This window comes from Elephantulus edwardii, unplaced genomic scaffold (genome assembly GCF_000299155.1).
Source record: "Elephantulus edwardii isolate Elephantulus edwardi_28Jun2011 unplaced genomic scaffold, EleEdw1.0 scaffold00050, whole genome shotgun sequence".
NCBI classification, from domain to species: domain Eukaryota; kingdom Metazoa; phylum Chordata; class Mammalia; order Macroscelidea; family Macroscelididae; genus Elephantulus; species Elephantulus edwardii.
In genome coordinates this window covers 14,197,590-14,217,205 of record NW_006399800.1, presented here as the reverse complement: position 1 = coordinate 14,217,205, position 19,616 = coordinate 14,197,590, and the positions used below count along the sequence as shown (strand labels likewise).

General features: G+C 39.7%; 1 protein-coding gene across 1 annotated transcript in view; it reads right to left on the bottom strand.

Moving 5' to 3' along the window:
- Positions 1-19,616, bottom strand: part of EPB41L4A (erythrocyte membrane protein band 4.1 like 4A) — a 373,049-nt gene that overhangs the window by 15,949 nt on the left and 337,484 nt on the right. Inside the window, exon 18 of the mRNA XM_006886688.1 lies at positions 3,740-3,859. Coding sequence (XP_006886750.1) covers positions 3,740-3,859 — 120 coding nt within the window. The remainder of the gene's footprint in view (positions 1-3,739; positions 3,860-19,616) is intronic.

Genomic DNA, 19,616 nt, shown 5'->3' with positions numbered 1-19,616 from the left:
GGCAGAATATTAAATGATCCAGGAAGTATTAAAAGAAGATGGAAGGAATATACTGAGTCATTATATAGAAAGGAACTGGCATATACAGAAGAATTTAATGAAATAACATATGAGCAAGAGCCTATGGTGCTGAAGAGGAAGTTTAGAGTAAAAAAATACATTGTTGTTTGATGGTGGTGTTTTGTGCTGTTGATGTTGGAACTGACTCATAGCTGACCCTCCGGTGGGTTTTCAGAGATTGTCCATCCTCCTTCTGCAGAACAGCTGGTGAATTCAAACTGTGTGCCTTTGGGATTGCAGTACAGCTTTTTACCACGAGGCCACCAGAGCCCTTAATTATGATGATGATGATAATAACAACAACAATACAACATATATAAAAGAAACTTCTTGTTGTTGTTTTGTGCCATCAAGTCTCTTGCGACTCATAGCGACCCTATGTACAACAGCTCTGAACCCTGCTCTATCCTGAGCCAACCTTATTTTCTCTGACACACCTGCACAATTACTCCTGTCACCGAGTCAATCCATTTCATAGAGGATCTTCCTCTCTTGCGTTGTCCCTCCACCCTCCCAAGCATGATGTCCCTTTCCAAGGACTGATCACTCCTTGGAACATGTCCAAAGTATGTCAGACAAAGCTTCAGAATCCTTGACTCCAAGGAGGAGCCTGTCTTCACCCTCTCTAGGATGAATCTGTCTGTTCTATCACTCGATGGTATATTCAACACTTTTCTCCAACACCACAGCTCAAAGTCATCAATTCTCTTTCTATCATCCCTCGTTACTGTCCAGCTTTTTGATGCACAGGAAACAATTGCAAAGACTAAGGCCTGATCAGGTACACCTTAGTCTCCAGACTGACATTGTTGCTCTTCAGTACTCTGGAGAGGTCCCGGACAGGAAACTTGCCCAATGCAATTCGTCTTTTGATTTCCTGACTGCTGGTACCAAGATTGCTACCTGTGGAGCCAAGCAAACTGATGCTGTTAACAATCTCAATCTCTTAACCATCCATCATGAGGCTGCCAATCGGCCAAGTGGTGAGAATCTTTGTGTTTTTGATATTGAGCTTCAATCCATGTTGAAGGCTGCAGTCCTTGACCTTCTGCAGCAAGCGGTTCAGGTCCTCCTCAGTTTCAGCAAGCATGATTGTGCCATCTGTGTAATGCTGCTTGTTGATTTGTCTTCTCCAATCCTGATGCCACACTCCTCGTAGAGCCCAGCCTCCTAGAAGATCTGTTCTGCATATAGATTAGAAAGGTATGGAGATAGGACACATCCCTGGCGTATACCCTTCCTGATTTTGAACCTGTTAATCTATCCGAAGCACTTAATAGATATTCCAGCAATCCTCCATCATATTCCTGAATGGAATATTTATCTTTTCCCCTCCTCTTTCCTTCTCTACCCACTCTCAGAATTAAAGAAGGTCTCAGAAGCAACTTAGTCCCAGCAACTGAGCTTTGAATATAGTTTAGGAGCTACTTTCAGCACCTTCTTACTACTCTTTACCTAAGGTACCAGGTTTCTGTCTTCTGTTTAACTGGGAATCTCTCTTCATCCTTAAACTTCATCTTCCCTGTGCTACTGACATAAAAGCATGCAGTTCAAATCTGTCACATGCTATCAGGCAGAAGTATAGGCAATCTCCTACCGTGCAATTTACCACCTCTGAAAACTCACTGGAGGGTCAGCTATGAGTTGATTTGGCCTCAATGGCAAAGAACAACAAATAAAAATTAAATAATATAAAATAAAAATTATTAAGACATTATGACCACCAGAGGGAGCCGGAGCCTTTCTTACAAATGAAAGCACCAACCATTTTTAATGCTTCAGTGCCTCTCAGTACATCAAGGAGTACACCACGTACACCTACATGGACGAGCAGTTTCATAAAATAGGATTTTTTTCCCCTTAATGATTAAACACGACTGTCCTGACAATATTGTTTAAACGTGCACTGGACATAATTGTATTTCTTAATATTTTGCTGAATGAAATCCAATCTATTTTAGCTTAGTATGTCTAGTAGAAAGAAAGGTTTTGTATTTTCTAGCACTGTGTGCTTAATAAACATAGCTAACAAATGATATGATTTTCTAGCTTATCACTAATGGAAATCAGAAGTAGTAACAATACCACAGTAACCTTTAGAGGCTATTTCTATGTGGATAATTATACAGGCATTGCAGTAGGAATTGAAGAATATGAGTGTAATAAAGAACAAGGAACAAAATTTAATCACTTTCGTCAATGCTGCTGTAACAATGGTCCTCCCTTCAACATTTTTGTAGCAGTATTCCACTAAGAAAGCTGCAGCGATTCCTCAGCTGTCATAGAACCAATTTCTAACTCCAAGGACTTCGGCCTCGCCCTACTCTCTTCACTTCTCACCCTCTCCTCAACGAAAGAAAAGAAAACAATAATCAAATACCAAGTAGTGTTGTGTTGCTAGAGAGAAACTAACAGAGGCCTGGAGAACTTCACTAATAACAGCAAGTGACATTAGTTTAAGATTTATTATATGACAGCATTTAAGTGACCACATTTAATATTCATCAAAATCCTGAAAGGTGTATTGCCCCCTTTTGTATAAATGAAAACTGGAAGTTCATGGAGATAAGGGGGTGGTAGTTGTGGCCTCTGAGCTGACAATGTCTCACAGCGACCCTAAGAAGAACAGCTCTGAGCCTGGCCCAATCCTGTGCCATCCTCATGATTTCTGTCCTGCTCAAACCCATGTGGTAGTCGCTGTGTCAACTGACAGGAGAGAGGTAATCAGCTAAAGCTGGTAGCTCTGGCATGTGAATGTAAACATGCCAACAGCACTCAGCCAGTATATTCGAAATAGGAATAAACCTCAGGATTGGGTGTCACAGATCACACACAAGGCAGAGCTCACTTTGTTTCCTAAAGAATTTCCGTCATCTTGTAGAGTTCTAGCACTTTTATCTACTTGCATGCTTTATACTTTTCACTTGACAAATTATCTGGCATGTCAACAAAAGCCTTGGTTTCTTTCCATCTCCATCCTGTCCAACCTTGCCCTTCTGCGTAAAATAGTCTGGCCATTCACCCAGTGGTTTGGTACCACGCCTAAAAGTCATCCATGATTCCTCCCACAATACTAACCCCTCAGTTTTACTTCCAAGATAGGTATCTGGGTGGTGGTGATAGATGCTTTTGAGTCGATTAACTTTGGGCCTGGCAACCTGACCATTAGGGGGTAATTGTGCTCACACGTGGCATTGCCTAGCAACAGGCGAAGCACGCAAATCCCAACACAGGGGTGTAATGGATCACTCTCTGACTACTGCTTACAAATGTTAATTTGATGAGAAGATAGTCACATCTGGCCCCACCTAGGACAAGCCTTCAGAGAGTTCTGCACAAATTGGGAGAAGCAGCAGGTATTTCACCAATAGCTAGGCTCTAGACAAAGGAGTGTATTCCTATTTATTTGGCTAAATAGATAGTTTTGGAGAATATAGATCTATGACGTTCACAGCCTTGTTTTGTGACAGATTGAAATGTTCCAACTTCTAGGACTTCAAGTATTGTCAATGAAAGCCACAAACAAAAGAAGGTCAAGTATGAAATATAAATAGTAGAGTAATTATGGTTGAATTAAAGCACGTTAGAACACCTGGGAAAGACATAGTTCAATTTGCCCTAGCAACTGCTATTTCAAGCTCAGAATTTTTTAATCAAGTTAAAGAAAGAGTCCACATACGAGCGAGATCTGTGTCTGGATCGCCTGTTGTTGGGGTCTGCCTGGTTTTTCTCCTTTTGTCTCCTTAATACGGCTTCCCACTGAGGCGCTGAATCAACCATATCATTCTCCTGCCGTATTCTGGGGAAAAAACCAAATCAAACCATTCAGCTGAAGTTAACATCCACAGGACATGAAGCTTTGCTTTTAAGTTCATTCTGAGCTCTCCTTTAGACATTAAGATGCAGAAATTTTATTATAAGCACCAAAGCTAAGAATGCATCAGCTGGATTAATAGTTAATAAATATTTAAGTGTATAAATACATAATAAGCATAGATACAATATGATAATCTATAGTAATTTTTAGGCTTTTATATTTGACTTAAAAACATCTAAGAGAAAGACTTGTATCAAACAAACTCATTTAAAACATTTCTGTTTTCCCTACAACCAGGAGAAGATAACATAGATGAATGGGATCTTCTAAGACTACTGGGAATATACCCTGAAGAGACCATAGCTGACACCCAAGCAGATATATGCACACCCATGTTTATTGCAGCTTTGTTCACAATAGCAAGGAGTTGGAAACAACCTAAGTGCCCATCAACAAACGAATGGCTAGAGAAGCTGTGGTATATTCGCACAATGGAATACTATGCTGCATTAAAAAACAAGGAACTCATGCAATATTATTCAAAATGGTTGACTCTGGAGAACATTATGCTGAGTGAAATATCCCGGTCACAAAAGGACAAATATTACATGATGCCACTGTTGTAGAATGGGACTGTCCTTGGGGTTGGAGAGAGACTGAGTAAGATGGGTTCAATAATGTATACTGCACTGAAACAGAGGAGGGAGAAAACTGTTTAAAAGAGATATACGACTAGGTACTTCTGTCATCACAGGAGACTAGAGCGAGGGCTACATGGTGGAGGGGACCTGGGGGAGGGTTTGTAAAACAATGAAAGAATCTTTTCTTTTACTTTTCCATAATTTTTGACTCATGTACTTATAGCTTGTTAGTCAAATTTGTGTCTTCTAGGTTGCAACACCCCCATGATACATCTTCAAGGATATGAACATGTACGGCCAGGCACAATCAATAAGAGTGCATCTAAATTCCAAAATCAATCTCCATAATAGTCTATGTGTTTCCTACTGCCATAGGGGCCCTTTAGAGTAGTGAGAGAAGATCTTCACCCTGAAACCCACAGCGTCCCTTTTCAGCAGGAAGTAGCTAAGAGAATACGCCATCCCCTTTTCCTTATGCATCAAGGTGAAGTCTCTCTCAGGGAGGAGTGATAGGGAATGGCAAAGGACACACCAACAAAGAGATTAATCAGAACTGACTTTGACAAGCACTGTGGCAATTGGACAATTAAAACAGACATTCGGATGGCGGGGAAGAAGAACAAACTGGGGAGGAGGGTGGAGAGAATGGTGCGGCAATGAAGAAGTGAAAGCCCAGAATCCCTGTGAATGTTCATTGAAACTAATAAAATTTAATAATAATAATAATAATAATAAATTGACAGATGGGACCAGTCAGCTTAGGGTGAATGCAGTCCTGGGCACTGTGAGGTAGATGTATAAACAAAACAAAACAAAACAAATTTCTGTTTTCATTAAAAAACAGTGCTATATACTATAGAGTCAATTATAATTTATCAAATAGTTTTTTTAAAATATACTGATTAAAATAGCAATAAACAATTTTCTTTCGTAATGTTCTTAAAATCCACACTAATTGTCAAAGTTTTCAGGAAAAACAGGTATCAGATATAATTTTTTTTAGAAAACCACAGATGCCCCAAGTTACTCATGACGGCATAATGTATTGGTAGTCAAGTAGATATATAATATTCAGTGGTGGCTATGCACATGTGTAAGAGGCACTGAGGGTTGTGAACTCCGACAAGCAGAGAACGTAAATGAGGAATGTACACAAGGAAATTCAGGGAGACCTGGGGGAACTGGAGAATATGGCTGGCATTTGCTATGGGAGATCTGGGGCCGATACTGAAAATTTGCATTTTTTAAAAGATATTACAGAAACCTGGATTATTTTAAGGAAATTATTCCAATTTTCAAGTACTGACAACTAAGTCTAAGTTTAAGATATTATTGGTGGTGGTGGTAGTGTTGACTGACTTCGAGTCGAGCACGACTCATAGCGACCCTATGAACAAAAAGGCCTGAAGCCCCTCTACAGCTATCGACATTTATCAAAGTTCATAGAGTTTCCGGAGGCATGTTGTCTAGAAAGTGGATGTCACTCCTCCTTCCAAGTTTAAGATACTACATGGGTCTAACAGACCTTCACTACAGAAAGACAAAGAACATAACCTTCAATATGGATTACAGCTCAACATCAACATGAAAACAAAAATCTAATTGTCAACATTATGATACATAAAGACTGAAATTGTCAACAATTTAATCTTACTTGGATCCACACCATTGGTACTTGTAGTCATGAGATCGGGAGATCTACTGGGAAAGTCTGCTATTAGGGACCGCTCTAAATTACTTAGGAGCAATGATGTCAATTTGAAGACTAAGGTGCATCTGATTCAGGTCATGCTCTTTTCAATCACTTGCTATGCAACTGAGAGATGGACAATAAATAAAGATCTGATGATGCCCTTTAAGTCTGGTGATGGAGGAGATTACCGAATATTCCATGGACTGCCTAAAGTACAAATAGATATGTCTTGGAGAAAGTTCAGCCAGAGTGCTCCTTGGAGACAAAAAAGATGAAGTTTTATCCCACCTGCTTTAAGCAAGTTGTTAGGAAAGGCTATTCCTTGTAAAGGGACATCATGCTTGGAAAGATGAAAGCTCAGTTGAAGAAAGGAAGACCCTTAATGAGAGATATTGATAGATAGAGTGACTATAGCAGTGGGTTCAAGCATGTAAGAAATGATGAAGATGTCACAAGATAGGACAGCGCTCAGATCTGTTGTTCATGGGGTCACAATGAGTCATACTCGACTTGATGACACCCTAACAACAACAACAAAGGAACCCTAAGGAGCTCTGCTGACTTAGTGAAAAGGAGTCACTCTGGCAACCCAAAGGCAAACAGTTTGAATCCACCAGCTGCTACAAGAGAGAAAGATGAACATCCTCCTCTCATGATTTTTTGCCTCTGAAAACCTCATGGGGGTAAGTCCAACTCAAATGATTCATAATTACAAGAGTACCCACGGGATGATAGGTGTCCCCAGCAATGGTACAAGGACACCTACTGGAGGATAGGTTCCAATTCAATGGTACGCAACAACAAAGGAATCCTAGCAGCACAATGGTTCAAGCTCTCGACTTCTAACCTAAAGGTCAGTGTGACGCTATCCACCAGTGGTTCCACAGGAGAAAAAAAAAGTTGGTGATTTGCTCTTGTAAAGATTACAACTTAGAAAACTCTATGTGGCCATTCTAGTCTGCCTTCCTGAGCAGTTAGGAGTTAGAACAGACACAGTAACATACAACCATGGCATATGGACCTTACAAAACCCAACCATTCAACCTTGTAGGTTAAAATTGTAATGTATGGAGTGTGAACACTGTCTCAAAATGCCCTACAATGGTGCTGTGAAACTGTGTTACTTTCAAAAATAATAGAAAATATCTTACTTGAATATCTGACTTTTCATTTACGTAACTCTTCAAAAGATGCTTGCATCTTCATTTGTTCACAAGCCTGTGCTCCTAATGTGTGGAAGGATAGCCCAGTTCTGCAAAGTAGTTGTCTAGTGTGCAGATATGCTTTCAGGCAAACAGGGATGACAAGGCACGTCTGGAGTCCTTTTCTTCTCGGAAAAACTTTCGGACTTCATTTGATTGCACTTTGCTTTACTGCGCTTCACAAATAAAAATTTATTTCTTTTTTCATTTATTTTTTAACAAACTGGAGGTCTGTAACAGTGCTGAGCAAGTTTATCGATAGCTCTGTGTTGAGGTACCTCTGTGTTGGTAACCCTGGGTTAGGCCAGTATATTGGTACCCATTTTCCAATAACATTGTGTGAATTTCATGTCTCTGTGTCACATTTTGTTAGTAGACTGCTCACTCACTGATGTCAAGTCGATTCCAAATCACAGCAGCTCTCTATCAACTTCCCAAGACTCTCCATGTTCACAGGAGGCTACTTCATCTCTCTTCTTTGGAGTAGCTGGTAGAAGTCAAACCACTAACTTTTTGGTTAGAAGACCTAAGCCACCAGAACTCCTTTAACAGACTACAAAACAGAACCAACCCACTGCCACTAAGTCAATTCTAACTCAAAGGACTCTGCATCAGGTTCCCAATGTGGTAAATCTTTACAGGAGGACACCAGGCCTATCTTTCTCAAAACGGCTGGTGAATTTGAACTGTGACTTTTCCTTTAGCAGTCAGATATGTTATCCATACCACCAGGACTACCACAGGACATTGTAATTGTTGTTGTTTTATACCACTGAGTCGACTAGAACTCATAGCAACTCTATGACCAACACATCTGAATCATGCCAGGATCTTGCCTTGTCCTCATGATCTCTGATAAGCCCATGCCCATTTGTCACAGTCACTGCGTTGACCCTTCATGTGAAAGGTCTTCCTCTCTCTGGCCCTCCTCCACCTTTTCCAATATGATGTCTTTTCCCAAGAAATGGTCTCTTTGGAAAGCTGGTCAAAGTAGGTGAGACCAAGTTTCACTAACTTTGCCTCTAAGGAACACTGGTTGCAAATGGTGTTTTGACTATTTAAGAGATATTTTGTATCCCACACCAACACCACAGTTCAAAGGCATCAATTAATCTATCATCCTTATTTATTGCAAAACTTCCAGATGCAGAGGAAGCAGATGAAAAGATCATGACTTGGATTGGGTGTACCCTGGGGTCTTTAAACAGACATCCTTGCTCTTTAACACTCCAGAGAGGCCCCTGACAGCAGATTTCCCTAATACAGGACATCTTTTGATTTGACTGCTGCTACTTTGGATATTGACTGTGGAGCCAAGCAAAATGAAACCTTTGACAGCTTCAATGGTTTTCTTCATCTATATGGGTCGCTGTGAATCACAGGTGACTTGATGGCACATAACAACAACTACAGCATGATGTTGCTTATTAGTCCAGACTTAAGGATATTTTTCTTGATATTGAGATGTACTGCAAATATTAACTGTTATATGCACTGGGAATAAAAAAAATTATCTGCTTCATTCATTTTATTGTGGTGGTCTGGAACTGAACCCACTATCTCTGAGGTGTGCCAGTACCTAGAACTGCCTACACATACAATAAGCAGATGGGTTTAGAAAAAATATTCATTTCACATATAACTCAAATTGAGATAAGGTAAAGCAAATTCAAGTTGAAAAGAAAATGCAAGAAGAAAGCATTGAAATCTCTCTAGATTAAAGAAGAACTGTGTTAGAAATTCTCAGTGACACTCAGCAAGCCTTTGAACTGTGTATATTTTCTCACTAATGTCTTTACTTCTAATGGGCTATTTTATGAAGATTAACAGAATACAGTCAAGGTATTTTGCATAGATTTAAGAACACAATTTTCTCTCTTATGATGGCACATACAAAGGGTAAAAATTCCCATTTAAAAATCACACACACACACACACACACACACACACACACACACACAGGGTTTCATGGCTAGAGTGGCAAGCCACTCTGTATTATGACAGTCACTGAACCCTGCTGCCTCCTTACAGGGGTGCTGATCACTCCCAACACTGAGTGGCCCAGACTCCCAACACTGACTCAGTGGCCCAGAGTGAGGAAAAGACAACCAATGGGGAAGTGCCAGATTGTCAAGTCACATCTTCCTCTCCCACAGGAGACCACATCTGGGACTCCCAGAGCTAAGTTAACTATTTTGTTGTTATTGTTAAGTACCATCAAGTCACAGACGACTCATAGTGACCCTATGAATGAAAGACCTGAACACTTGTATAACTTTCATCATTTCTCCACGTTCATAGGGTTTCCGGAATCCAAGAACCTCTAACTCCTTATGCTTATGTGCACTTATGTGAACTCAACAGCTCTAAAGCAAGACACAATTTTACAGCATTAAATTTCTGTTCAGGAATCCAGGACCTTCCAATATTTTTGCGAGGCCTGACTTATACAAAGGCATTCTTCTCCCAAATTATCTACATGTAAAAGGAAGTGTAATTCTGTATGTTTACTTACTATCCCCTTGGTGGTATTTAGCTATTCCATTTTATATTTGTACTTTACTCTGATATATAAAAATTAAAACTCCTGTTACATAAGCACATATAGTACCTGTACCTTGCTAGTAATAAGGACTAAATAAGAAAGCATTTCAGACTGTGAAATAGACTCCTAACTTTTTTTAAAATTTTTTTTATTTTACTTTTTTATTATTTGTGTGTGTGTGTGTACCATCAAATCAGATTTGACTGGTACAGGAGGAGATTGTTCCTCCTTCTCCAGCAGAGAATCTGGTGGATTTGAACTGCTCACCTCTCAGATTGCATTGCAGCTCCTTGCCACTAGGCCACCAGAGCTCCCTTAGACTCATAACTTTTTTAAACTGAAGTTTCAAAATAAGGAGCTGTAGCCTATAATGAAGCCCTGTTAGTTAACAAACACCACTGTGGTCCCTTGGTTTAAAGACAGATGCCCTCTGCTGGTGATACTGTTTCATAAATATTCTAACAGGTGCATTAAAAATGTAAGGCTCACTGAAGAGTCACAATAGAAGCACATTTTCCTGAGTAATGGATGGGTGGCATGGCTGCCTTCGTTTGTAATGAAGTTTGAAATTACACCCCTACAAAAGGCCACTGGTTAATGGCTCCTCATTACAAGAACCAAAGTGTCAATTCTTCCGTTTCTGAACTGTCCCACAAACCACTGGTGCGCTGTAGGAAAAAGAAAACCCTAACCTTAGAGAACAAAGTATTATAATACTTGGTGCTTACCAGGCAGGAGCTAGTTATTTTATGAGTGTGTGAATAGAGAAATCTTTAGATGATAATGAAACAGCTCACATAATGATTCTGCCTTTAAAATCTTATTTATTCTTAGATGTAAGACCAAAAGTGTTGGTTTTTTGTTTTGTTAGGTTTTATTACTTTTTTCCAGACATATTCTAATTTTTATGTGGATGGGGATTTATATTATGAAGAATAAAAAACTGCAAACATGGAAGGGATATAAACTGAAACCAAATCTGCTGCTGTTGAACTGATTGCAACTCATAGCAACCTATCATTGAGTTGTGTGGCTGCAAATCTTTATGGGGTATGGCTTTATTTCTCCCATGAAGCGGCTGGTGGGCTTGAACTACCAAACATTTCATTAACAACCAACATAGCACATTGCACGATTAAGGTTCTTTCTCCTTTTTTTAACGACTTTTTTACATCTTTGACTGTAATGAAAGCCCCAAGAACGAGGCCTTTGTAATGTATACTGGGTATCTATTGATTTCCATAGATAAAAGTGAACTTCGGAAATAATACATGATCCTATATTCCCTGATTTAATGAGCCGTCATCTACTGTATTGTGTCTATTCCCCATCTACAAATAGGTATATGCGACAGAATAGCTGGGGTGAGAAGGTAATAATAAAAGATTTTTTGCTTTTGAAATACCAAATAAGGGTGAAGGATGAGTTAGAATAGAACATATTCCAACAATGTCTCAGAATAGAATATGTTTCCTCCATGTCTTACTATATATACTCCAATGGCCTATTTTTCCAGACTATGCATGCAATTTAGATGTTAACTGCATTTGACAATTATATTTTGTAAAAGAGTTTGAAGATGAAATGCCATATAATCATTTGATAACAGTAATGAAGATAATGACTACTCCCAGTCTCTTCTTTCCTGTGTCTTCCCAATTACAGTTCTGTCCTGCCTTGTCTGCAAAATTCTTCATATCACCAAATGAATCTGCTTAGAAATCCCTGTAGCTTCCTAATAAGCTCTTCCTTCACACCAATTCCTAATTCCCTTACAGTTCTCATTCATTGCGTGCAAGACCACGGATCATGATGAAGTGAGAAGCCAGTCCTAAAGAACAAGCATATAATGAAACTTCAAGATGATCTGAGTATTGCTTCTGAGCTCTACCTTGTCCCGGCTCCATCATTATTCCACTTAGAGACCTAGGCAAATATAGTCCACCTTCTTTATTCACATCTCAGTTTCTGCACCTATAAATTATTTCAAAGGTCTTTTCTACCTATACAATGCTCTGTTTCTCTACTTATGTTTTGTTTCCAAACGAGACACACTGAAGCAAACATCTATTCTTCAGTTATACCACAATACTCTAGACAATTGCTTCTGATCGCCACTCCATTCTTAAAAATTAAATCTGTAGGTCCCAGCTGATTGTGAACCTGTGTTTCTCACTGGCACTAATTTCTAGATCACTTCTATGAAGCATTCTTCATTTTTTTCCCCAATAGTTTTTCCTTCCCCAGGGAAATTTATATTGGTTGCAGGCATCTGTCAGCATACTCCCTTAAGGCCAGCAAGCAAAAAATTCATTTGTTTTTCCCACTTTACCCTGCCATCAAGAAATTATTCTCACTTGTTTCTAAAGCTTCTTCTGTCTCCTTCACTTATTCTCTAAGCTGCCTGTACTAACGTGAACTACCTTACTGCAATTTCTCCTCTGTTTCAATATTTTCCTTTTATCTTGCTTTTGCCCTCCCTAAATAATCTAACACCAAACCTCAGTTGCTGAAGCTTTGCTCGTGCACAGATTTCTCTGTCAGATATGATGACACTCTGGAAGTTCTAAATCATCCTTATCAGGCATCTTAAGTCCGGACACGTCCTATTAAAGTGAGAATCAGACCAATGATATGTATCGTGGCAAGCACGATTTTCATAGGCTCTGCAGGAAATGCCCTCGCTACACCCCCAATTTTAGCTTATCTGCAGCCTCTCAATGAGGGCAGAGTCAGTAGGGAATACTTGGCAGAAATATAGGTAGCATATGTGAGAGAACTGTCCACTGATTAAGTCTGGTACAAGCCAAAATACATTGTCCCAGCATATAAAGGACAATGAAGTAATCACGTACTGCTCTTGTTAGCTATGGTTACACTGGCTGCTGACTAATGCTTCATGTGCAGCATGCTCTGGCTATTCTGCGCATCGTCTGACTTATACTGAATGATTGCTGGTGTTTGGGGAGAGTGAGAGTGAAGCAGATTGCCATGCCTTTATTCCTATTCAATACTGACTGGTAGCCACAATATGAAACTTGCTCACAACACACAAACTTCCACCAACAAACGAGTGGCTGTGTGCGAGTAGCAATGGTTGGAATTTAAACTTGAATCTCCAAATTCACAGCTGTTGTGAGGTGCCGTCCAATTAACTCCAACTAATACTGACCCTCTGACTAACAGACCTGCCTGCCCGCTCCTGTACACCCTCATGATCTTTGCCATGCTTGGGCCCACTGTTGACGTCATTATGGCAGTCCATCTTGTTGAGGGTCTTCCTCTTTCCCTGACCTTTTACTGTTCTCTCTCAAGGAGATGACTGACATGGTGACTGCAGCAATGGGCTCAAATGTGTCAGAGATGATGAGGATGGTACAAGAAAGACAGAGTTCAGGTCTGCTGAACGCAGGGTCACTCATACTTAAATTGACGGTAGGTAACAACAACTACTGTTCCCTGCATGTCTCTTTTTTGGTTTTAGTGGTGTCTTGTTTTAATTTGACATTTGTTTGCTTATAAAGTTTGTATACATTGTGTTTCACACTGTCCTTCATTCAGATTGTGTTTCACAAAATCATTCCCATTCATTGTGTTATATAAAATTAATCACCATTGAACTATGCCCACCATTACCCAGTCTTTCCAGATCCCTGCCAGATCTTTCCCATTTCCTTCCTCCCTCCACCCACTAAATCATGTGACCCTATGACTTCCCCCTGCTCAACTTCACCTGTCTGCTCTCCCATCTCCCCCTTGGATCCTCATACACGTTTTACCAGTTATCGATTTCTATAATAATGGTCTTATGCAGTAATTGTCCTTATGAGATTGAGTTCAACTCAGCTTAATGCTCTCCAGTCTCTCTCAAGTTATGTAGTAATTTTGAAAATTGTTGCTCCTGAGTGCTGTGCAGAAGTCCACCATGTGAATGTACCACAATTTCACAATCCATTCACTATCTCCTGTATCATCACACAACTCTTACGAGGTAGTCAAGGCAGGTATTAGTCTACTTTTGCATAAGAGAAAACAGATTCAGACAGGCAGTCTACGGCCACAGAGCTCATCAAAACAGGGCCAGACTCACAATTCAAGCTTCCTAATTCTACGCTCTGTATGCATGCACACTGCTTCATACACCTAACTAGTGTCTTTAGGAATAAAACAAAGGAAAGGTTTAGATGATCTTCTGTTGTCAGTTTAGTCTTGAATTTTACCCTGTCTCTCTCATTCTTTTTATATTCACCAGCCCAGAATCAGTCCCACATTTTATACTTATTTAAAAAACAAACCATACAAACACCAGGCTACTCTGCACCTCAAAGCCCCTTTCTTCCTCATTCTCCCATTACAAAACCTAACTGGCTAGCAGCACACCAAAGCTAATGATTGAGTAATCTTCATATTCTCCTCACTGACTACTGTAAGGACTGCTGATTTTCATCAAAAGTATAAAGGGTATTTTATAAACTGGTTTCTATGAATGTGAAGGGTGTCTTATTAAGATCCAGGTATTTGCAGGGAAAACTGGTCCATGAAAGATTTCACTCTGTTAAGTCTACTTCCTGAGTCTTCCTATTACATACTCCCTGAGCAAATTTAGGACATGATTCACTGGCTTAAACTCATAGTGATGAACAGATGACCCTTTCAATCATAAATTGCTGTTGTTAGATGTCATCAAGTCAAATACAAGTCATAACGACCCTATGGACAACAGATCTGAGCCCTTCCTATCCTGTGCCAACGTCACTATCGCTGACACACTCAAGCCCACTGATGCAGTTACTGTGTCCATCCACCTAGTTGAGAGGCTTTCTCTCCTTCGCTGCCCCTTCACCCTTCCAAGCGTGATATTCTTCTCCAAGGAACAGCCTTTCCTAGCAACATGGACAAAGTATGAGAGATGAAGCTTCGCTATCCTTGCCTTCAAGGAACACTCTGGCTGCACCTTCTCCAAGATGTATCTGTTTGTTCATTTGGCAGTCAATGAGCGATTCAGATACTCTCCAAAACCACAGTTCAAAGACATCATTTTTTTTCTTCCTTATTCAGTATCTAGCTCTCAGCAGCATAGCAAGTGATTATAGGCTATCATCTTAATTAAGTGCACTTTAGTCCTCAAACTAACATCATTGCTCCTCTGTAATTTGGAAAGGTCCCTGACTGAAGACTTTTCCAGTGCAATTTGTATCCTGATTAAAAATCCTAACCAGTAAAAATTTACTACGTAGTACTCTGTTCTTGTTAGATGCCATCAAGTTGAGTCTGATTCATAGTGACCCTATGAACAACAAACCTGAACTGTGTCCTATCCTGTGCCTTCTTCATCATCTCTGACACAATGGAGTCCACTGCTAGAGGCACTATGTCTACCTATCTTGTCAAGGGTGGTCTCCTTCTCTTTCACTGACCTCCCACTTTTCTAAGCATGATGTCCCTTTCCAAGGAACAGCTACTTGCCCAAAGTATGAGAGATGAAGCTTTGTCATCTTTGCTTCCAAGAAACACTCTGAATGTACCTTCTCCAAGACATATCTGCTTGTTCTTTTGGAGTCTATGGGATATTCTCCATGGATTCTTCTCCAACATCATCAAACCAAAGGCATGAGTTTTTCTTCTATCATTCTTATTCATTATCCAGCTCTCAAATGCGTAGCAAGTGACTGAAAAGACCATGGCCAAAATCTGGCAGAGTTAAGTCTTCAGGCTGACATCCTTACTCTTCAAGACTTTGAAGAGATCCCTGACAGCAGACTTGTCCAATGCAATATGTCTCCAGATCTCTTGACTACCCGTACCAAGGGTGTTGATTGTTGATCCAATCAAAATGAAATCACTGACAACTTCAATCCTTTCTCCCTATTATAATGTTGCCTACTAGCCTAGAGGTGAGAAATTTTGTCTTCTTGACATTGATATGTAATCCATATTGGAGGTGAAAGAGAGGAAGCCTCAACCAGATGGATTAACACAGTAACTTCCACAATTGACTCAATATGTAGGAGATAATAAGAGTGGCTCGGGGAAGGACAGATTCAAATCTGTTGCTCATTGTTGTTGTTTTGTGCCATCGAGTTGCTTACAAACCATAGCGATCCTGTATACACCAGCTCTGAAGCCTTTCCTGTCCTTAGCCAGTCTCACTAATTCTGACACACCAACCCCCATTGTCCCAGTTACTTTATCAATCCATCTCATCTGGGGTCTTCCTCTCCTGTGCTGTCCCTCCACCCTTCCAAGCATGATGTCCTTCTCCAAGGAACTGTCCCTCCTGGTCACATGTCCATAATGTGGGAGACAAAGCTTCAAAATCCTAGCCTCCAAGGAGAAACATGGTTTCACTCTCTCCAAGACAACCTATTTGTTTTATTGGAGGTCCATGGTATGTTCAAGACTCTTCTCAAGCACCACAATTTGAAGGCATCAATTCTTCTGTCATCCTTAGTCATTGGCCAACTTTCTGATTCATAGCAAGTAATTGTGAAGACCATGGCCTAGATTAGGCACACCTTAGTCTCTAGACTGACATTGCTGCTTTTCAGTGCTCTGGAGAGGACCCTGACAGCAGATTTTGCCAGTGCAATCTATCTTTTGATTTCCTGATGCTAAGAGTATTGAATGTGGAGCCAAGCAAGTTGTAATTATTAACAACCTCAGTCTCTTCTCCATCTATCATGGTGTTGCCAACTTGCCCATTGGTGAGAATTTTTGTCTTTTTGATGTATATCTTCAGTTCATACTGAAGACTACAGTCCTTGACCTTTTGCAGCAAGTGCATCAGGTCCTCTTCAGTTTCAGCAAGAAAGGTTGTGTCATCTGCATAACATAGGTTGTTGATTAGTCTTTCTCCAATCCTGATGCCACTCTCCTCCTCATAAAGCCCTGCTTCCTGAATAAGCTGTTCTGCATACAGATTGAAATGGTTGTCCACAGGTCACCATTCAGTTTACTCAACTCGATGGCACCTAATCACAACAATTACTATGAGTGAAAAGGAAAGCAAGAGATAGAGAGGAAAGAAGCTATAAGTGTATAAACTAAGGTGAAAATAAAGACTTTGTTTTAGACATCATGATAAGAAACTGTTCCATATGTCTACTGTTTGCAAAAAGGAAGCAAAAACTTTTTTCTGAAGCTCTGGAGACTTACTGATAAGGAGTTGTGCTGCCAACTCAAAGGCACATAGTTCAAATCTAGCAGCTGCTCCATGGAGGAAAAAAGGACAATCTCCTACCATACAATTTACTGCATCTGAAACCCTAATGGAGGATCAGATATACAATAACAAAGGAAGAATAACTGAAGATAGAAAGGGATGGGTAAGGAATAAATGGAATAAAAGAGGAGATCTATAAACCTCTATTGGGGGTAGTTGATGATGACATGTGGTATTCTTGGAAACAGTTGTGAAAAGACACCAAAGAGTCCTCAGACAGCTAGTCTGACTAACTCTGGACTCAAAGGTGAAAGAGTTAGTGTTTATTAACAGCTCCTACAATAGAAACTCAACAAAACAATAATCCTTGTTTCTAATATTAGCTTTCTAAAGTTGATATGCATTATGATTTATAATATTTTTCCTTTTTAAGCCCCTTCTACTATTTTGGAACAAAGTAGAACTCTAAACATGGCCTCATAGCTTTTGTTTCTCTTCACACAAAATAAAAGATGTTTAAATTGCTATCCATGGAAACGGGAAAGCAGCTTACGTTCCAATGAGTAAACTTTGTTTTAAAAAAAACAATATGCCTACAGAATGGCCTCAAATCCTATAGGAAAGACTCCCTTTATGTTAACAGCAACAAAGAATCCAAAAAGAAGGGGTGGCAAATAGAAACAGCATCCCAAAGACCACACACATTTTATGGGAAGCAAAATTGTCTCTGTTCAAAGTCCACCCAACACTTAACATGGGCTTAAAAATAGTTTTGGAAAAGCAAACCTAACTTGTATCTGGCCCTCTCTCCAGACTACAGTGTCCTTTCTTTGTGAGAGAAAGAGAGAGAAGAAAGAGCAAGGTAGACTGGGGTACCTTTGAATAAATAAAGTTAATAGAAAAATAAATTTATAGAGATTTTTTTGGCAGGAAGCGGAACAGCATCCTGAACAAGATATGTATAACTATTCAAATAGGAAAGGGGGAAAGAAGAAAGGGTAAGAATGAGGAAATGGATTATAGGGAGGGTAAAAAGAAAACAAAAACTAGAGCAACAGAGATTAGTAGACACTGGGTGGGATGAAGGAGTAGGTAAGGTGTGGTGATGTTTTAATGAGACATGGTGATAAAACGGTTTGATCAATCGTAATTCATATTCTAAAACATATGTATGAATTGATTGTGTGAAAACAAATAAAAACTTATAAATACATTTTTTTAAAATGTAATAAAGAAAGAAAAAAAAAGATTCTGTTTTTTCTTTTGACAAGATGGCAACTAACTAACAACAACCAAAGTAGCCATAGTCCTTTAGTAAAAGCAGGAAGGGAAATGGTGAGAGTTTGGTTAGGTTACAGGTCAGGCAAGATAAGGAAGGAAACATGGGGTTAAGAAGTCATCCTCTCCCTAAAAAGGGGCCTTTTGTACATGTAGGATGTCAGATATCAGGAGATAACCCTTTTATCACAAACAGAAGGCAGAGTGGGACAGCAGAACTATTGTTTCAATGTTCAGAGCAAAGCATTCAAATATGAATTTCTAGCGGGGGGGGGGAATGGAAAGACAGTTAATGGAATGGAGACTGTAGCAGCTAGCACAGCACCGTGGGAAAGTGGTACCTAGAGAGAGCAGTCTGTTTGCAAACTATATCCCTGTACATTGTCACCTGGTATATTAGAATTGGAAATGGTTCATTCACTGGAGCTGGAAGGCATATTTATTTCTCTGTGCCCTTTTTTTCTATTCCCTGAGTACTAGATTTGATACCTCTAGAAAGATCCCCTCGAGAACATGTGCTGTTTTAGAACAATATTTCTAAGGATTTATGGTGGATAGATGCTGCCCTGCATGTGTTCACCAAGTTGTGCCAAGAAGTCTGAAAAATAAACACCTGGCCAACTGACTCGAAGAGATCCATCTTTAGTCCCATTCCAAAAAAAGGTGACCTGAAAGAGTGTGGAAATTATCGAACAATATCACTAATACCACACACTAGTGAAATGCTGTTGAAGATTATCCAGAAATAACTTGAACAGCACCTTGATAGAGAACTATCAGAAATAGAAGCTGGGTTTGAAGAGGTCATGGCACCAGAGATATTACTGCCAATTATCAGATGGATCTTGGCAGAAAGCAAAGACTACCAGAGGAATGTCTAACTGTGTTTCATTGGCTATGCAAAGGCATTTGACTTTGTGGATCACAACAAATTTTGTCTAAGCTTGAGAAAAAGGGGAATTCCAGAATACTTGATTGTGCTTATGTATAACCTATACTTGGTAAATTTTATCAAACATTCAGAGAAAAACTTCCACCAATTCTACGTAAACTGTTTCAGGAAAGAGAAAAAGATGGAATTCTCCCAGACCCATTTTATGAAGCAATCATATCCTTAATACCAAAGCCAGCTAAAGTTTCTCAAAAAGTTGCAAACAGAGATACCATTTGACCCAGCAATTCCACTACTGGGAATATACCCTGAAGAGACCATAGCTG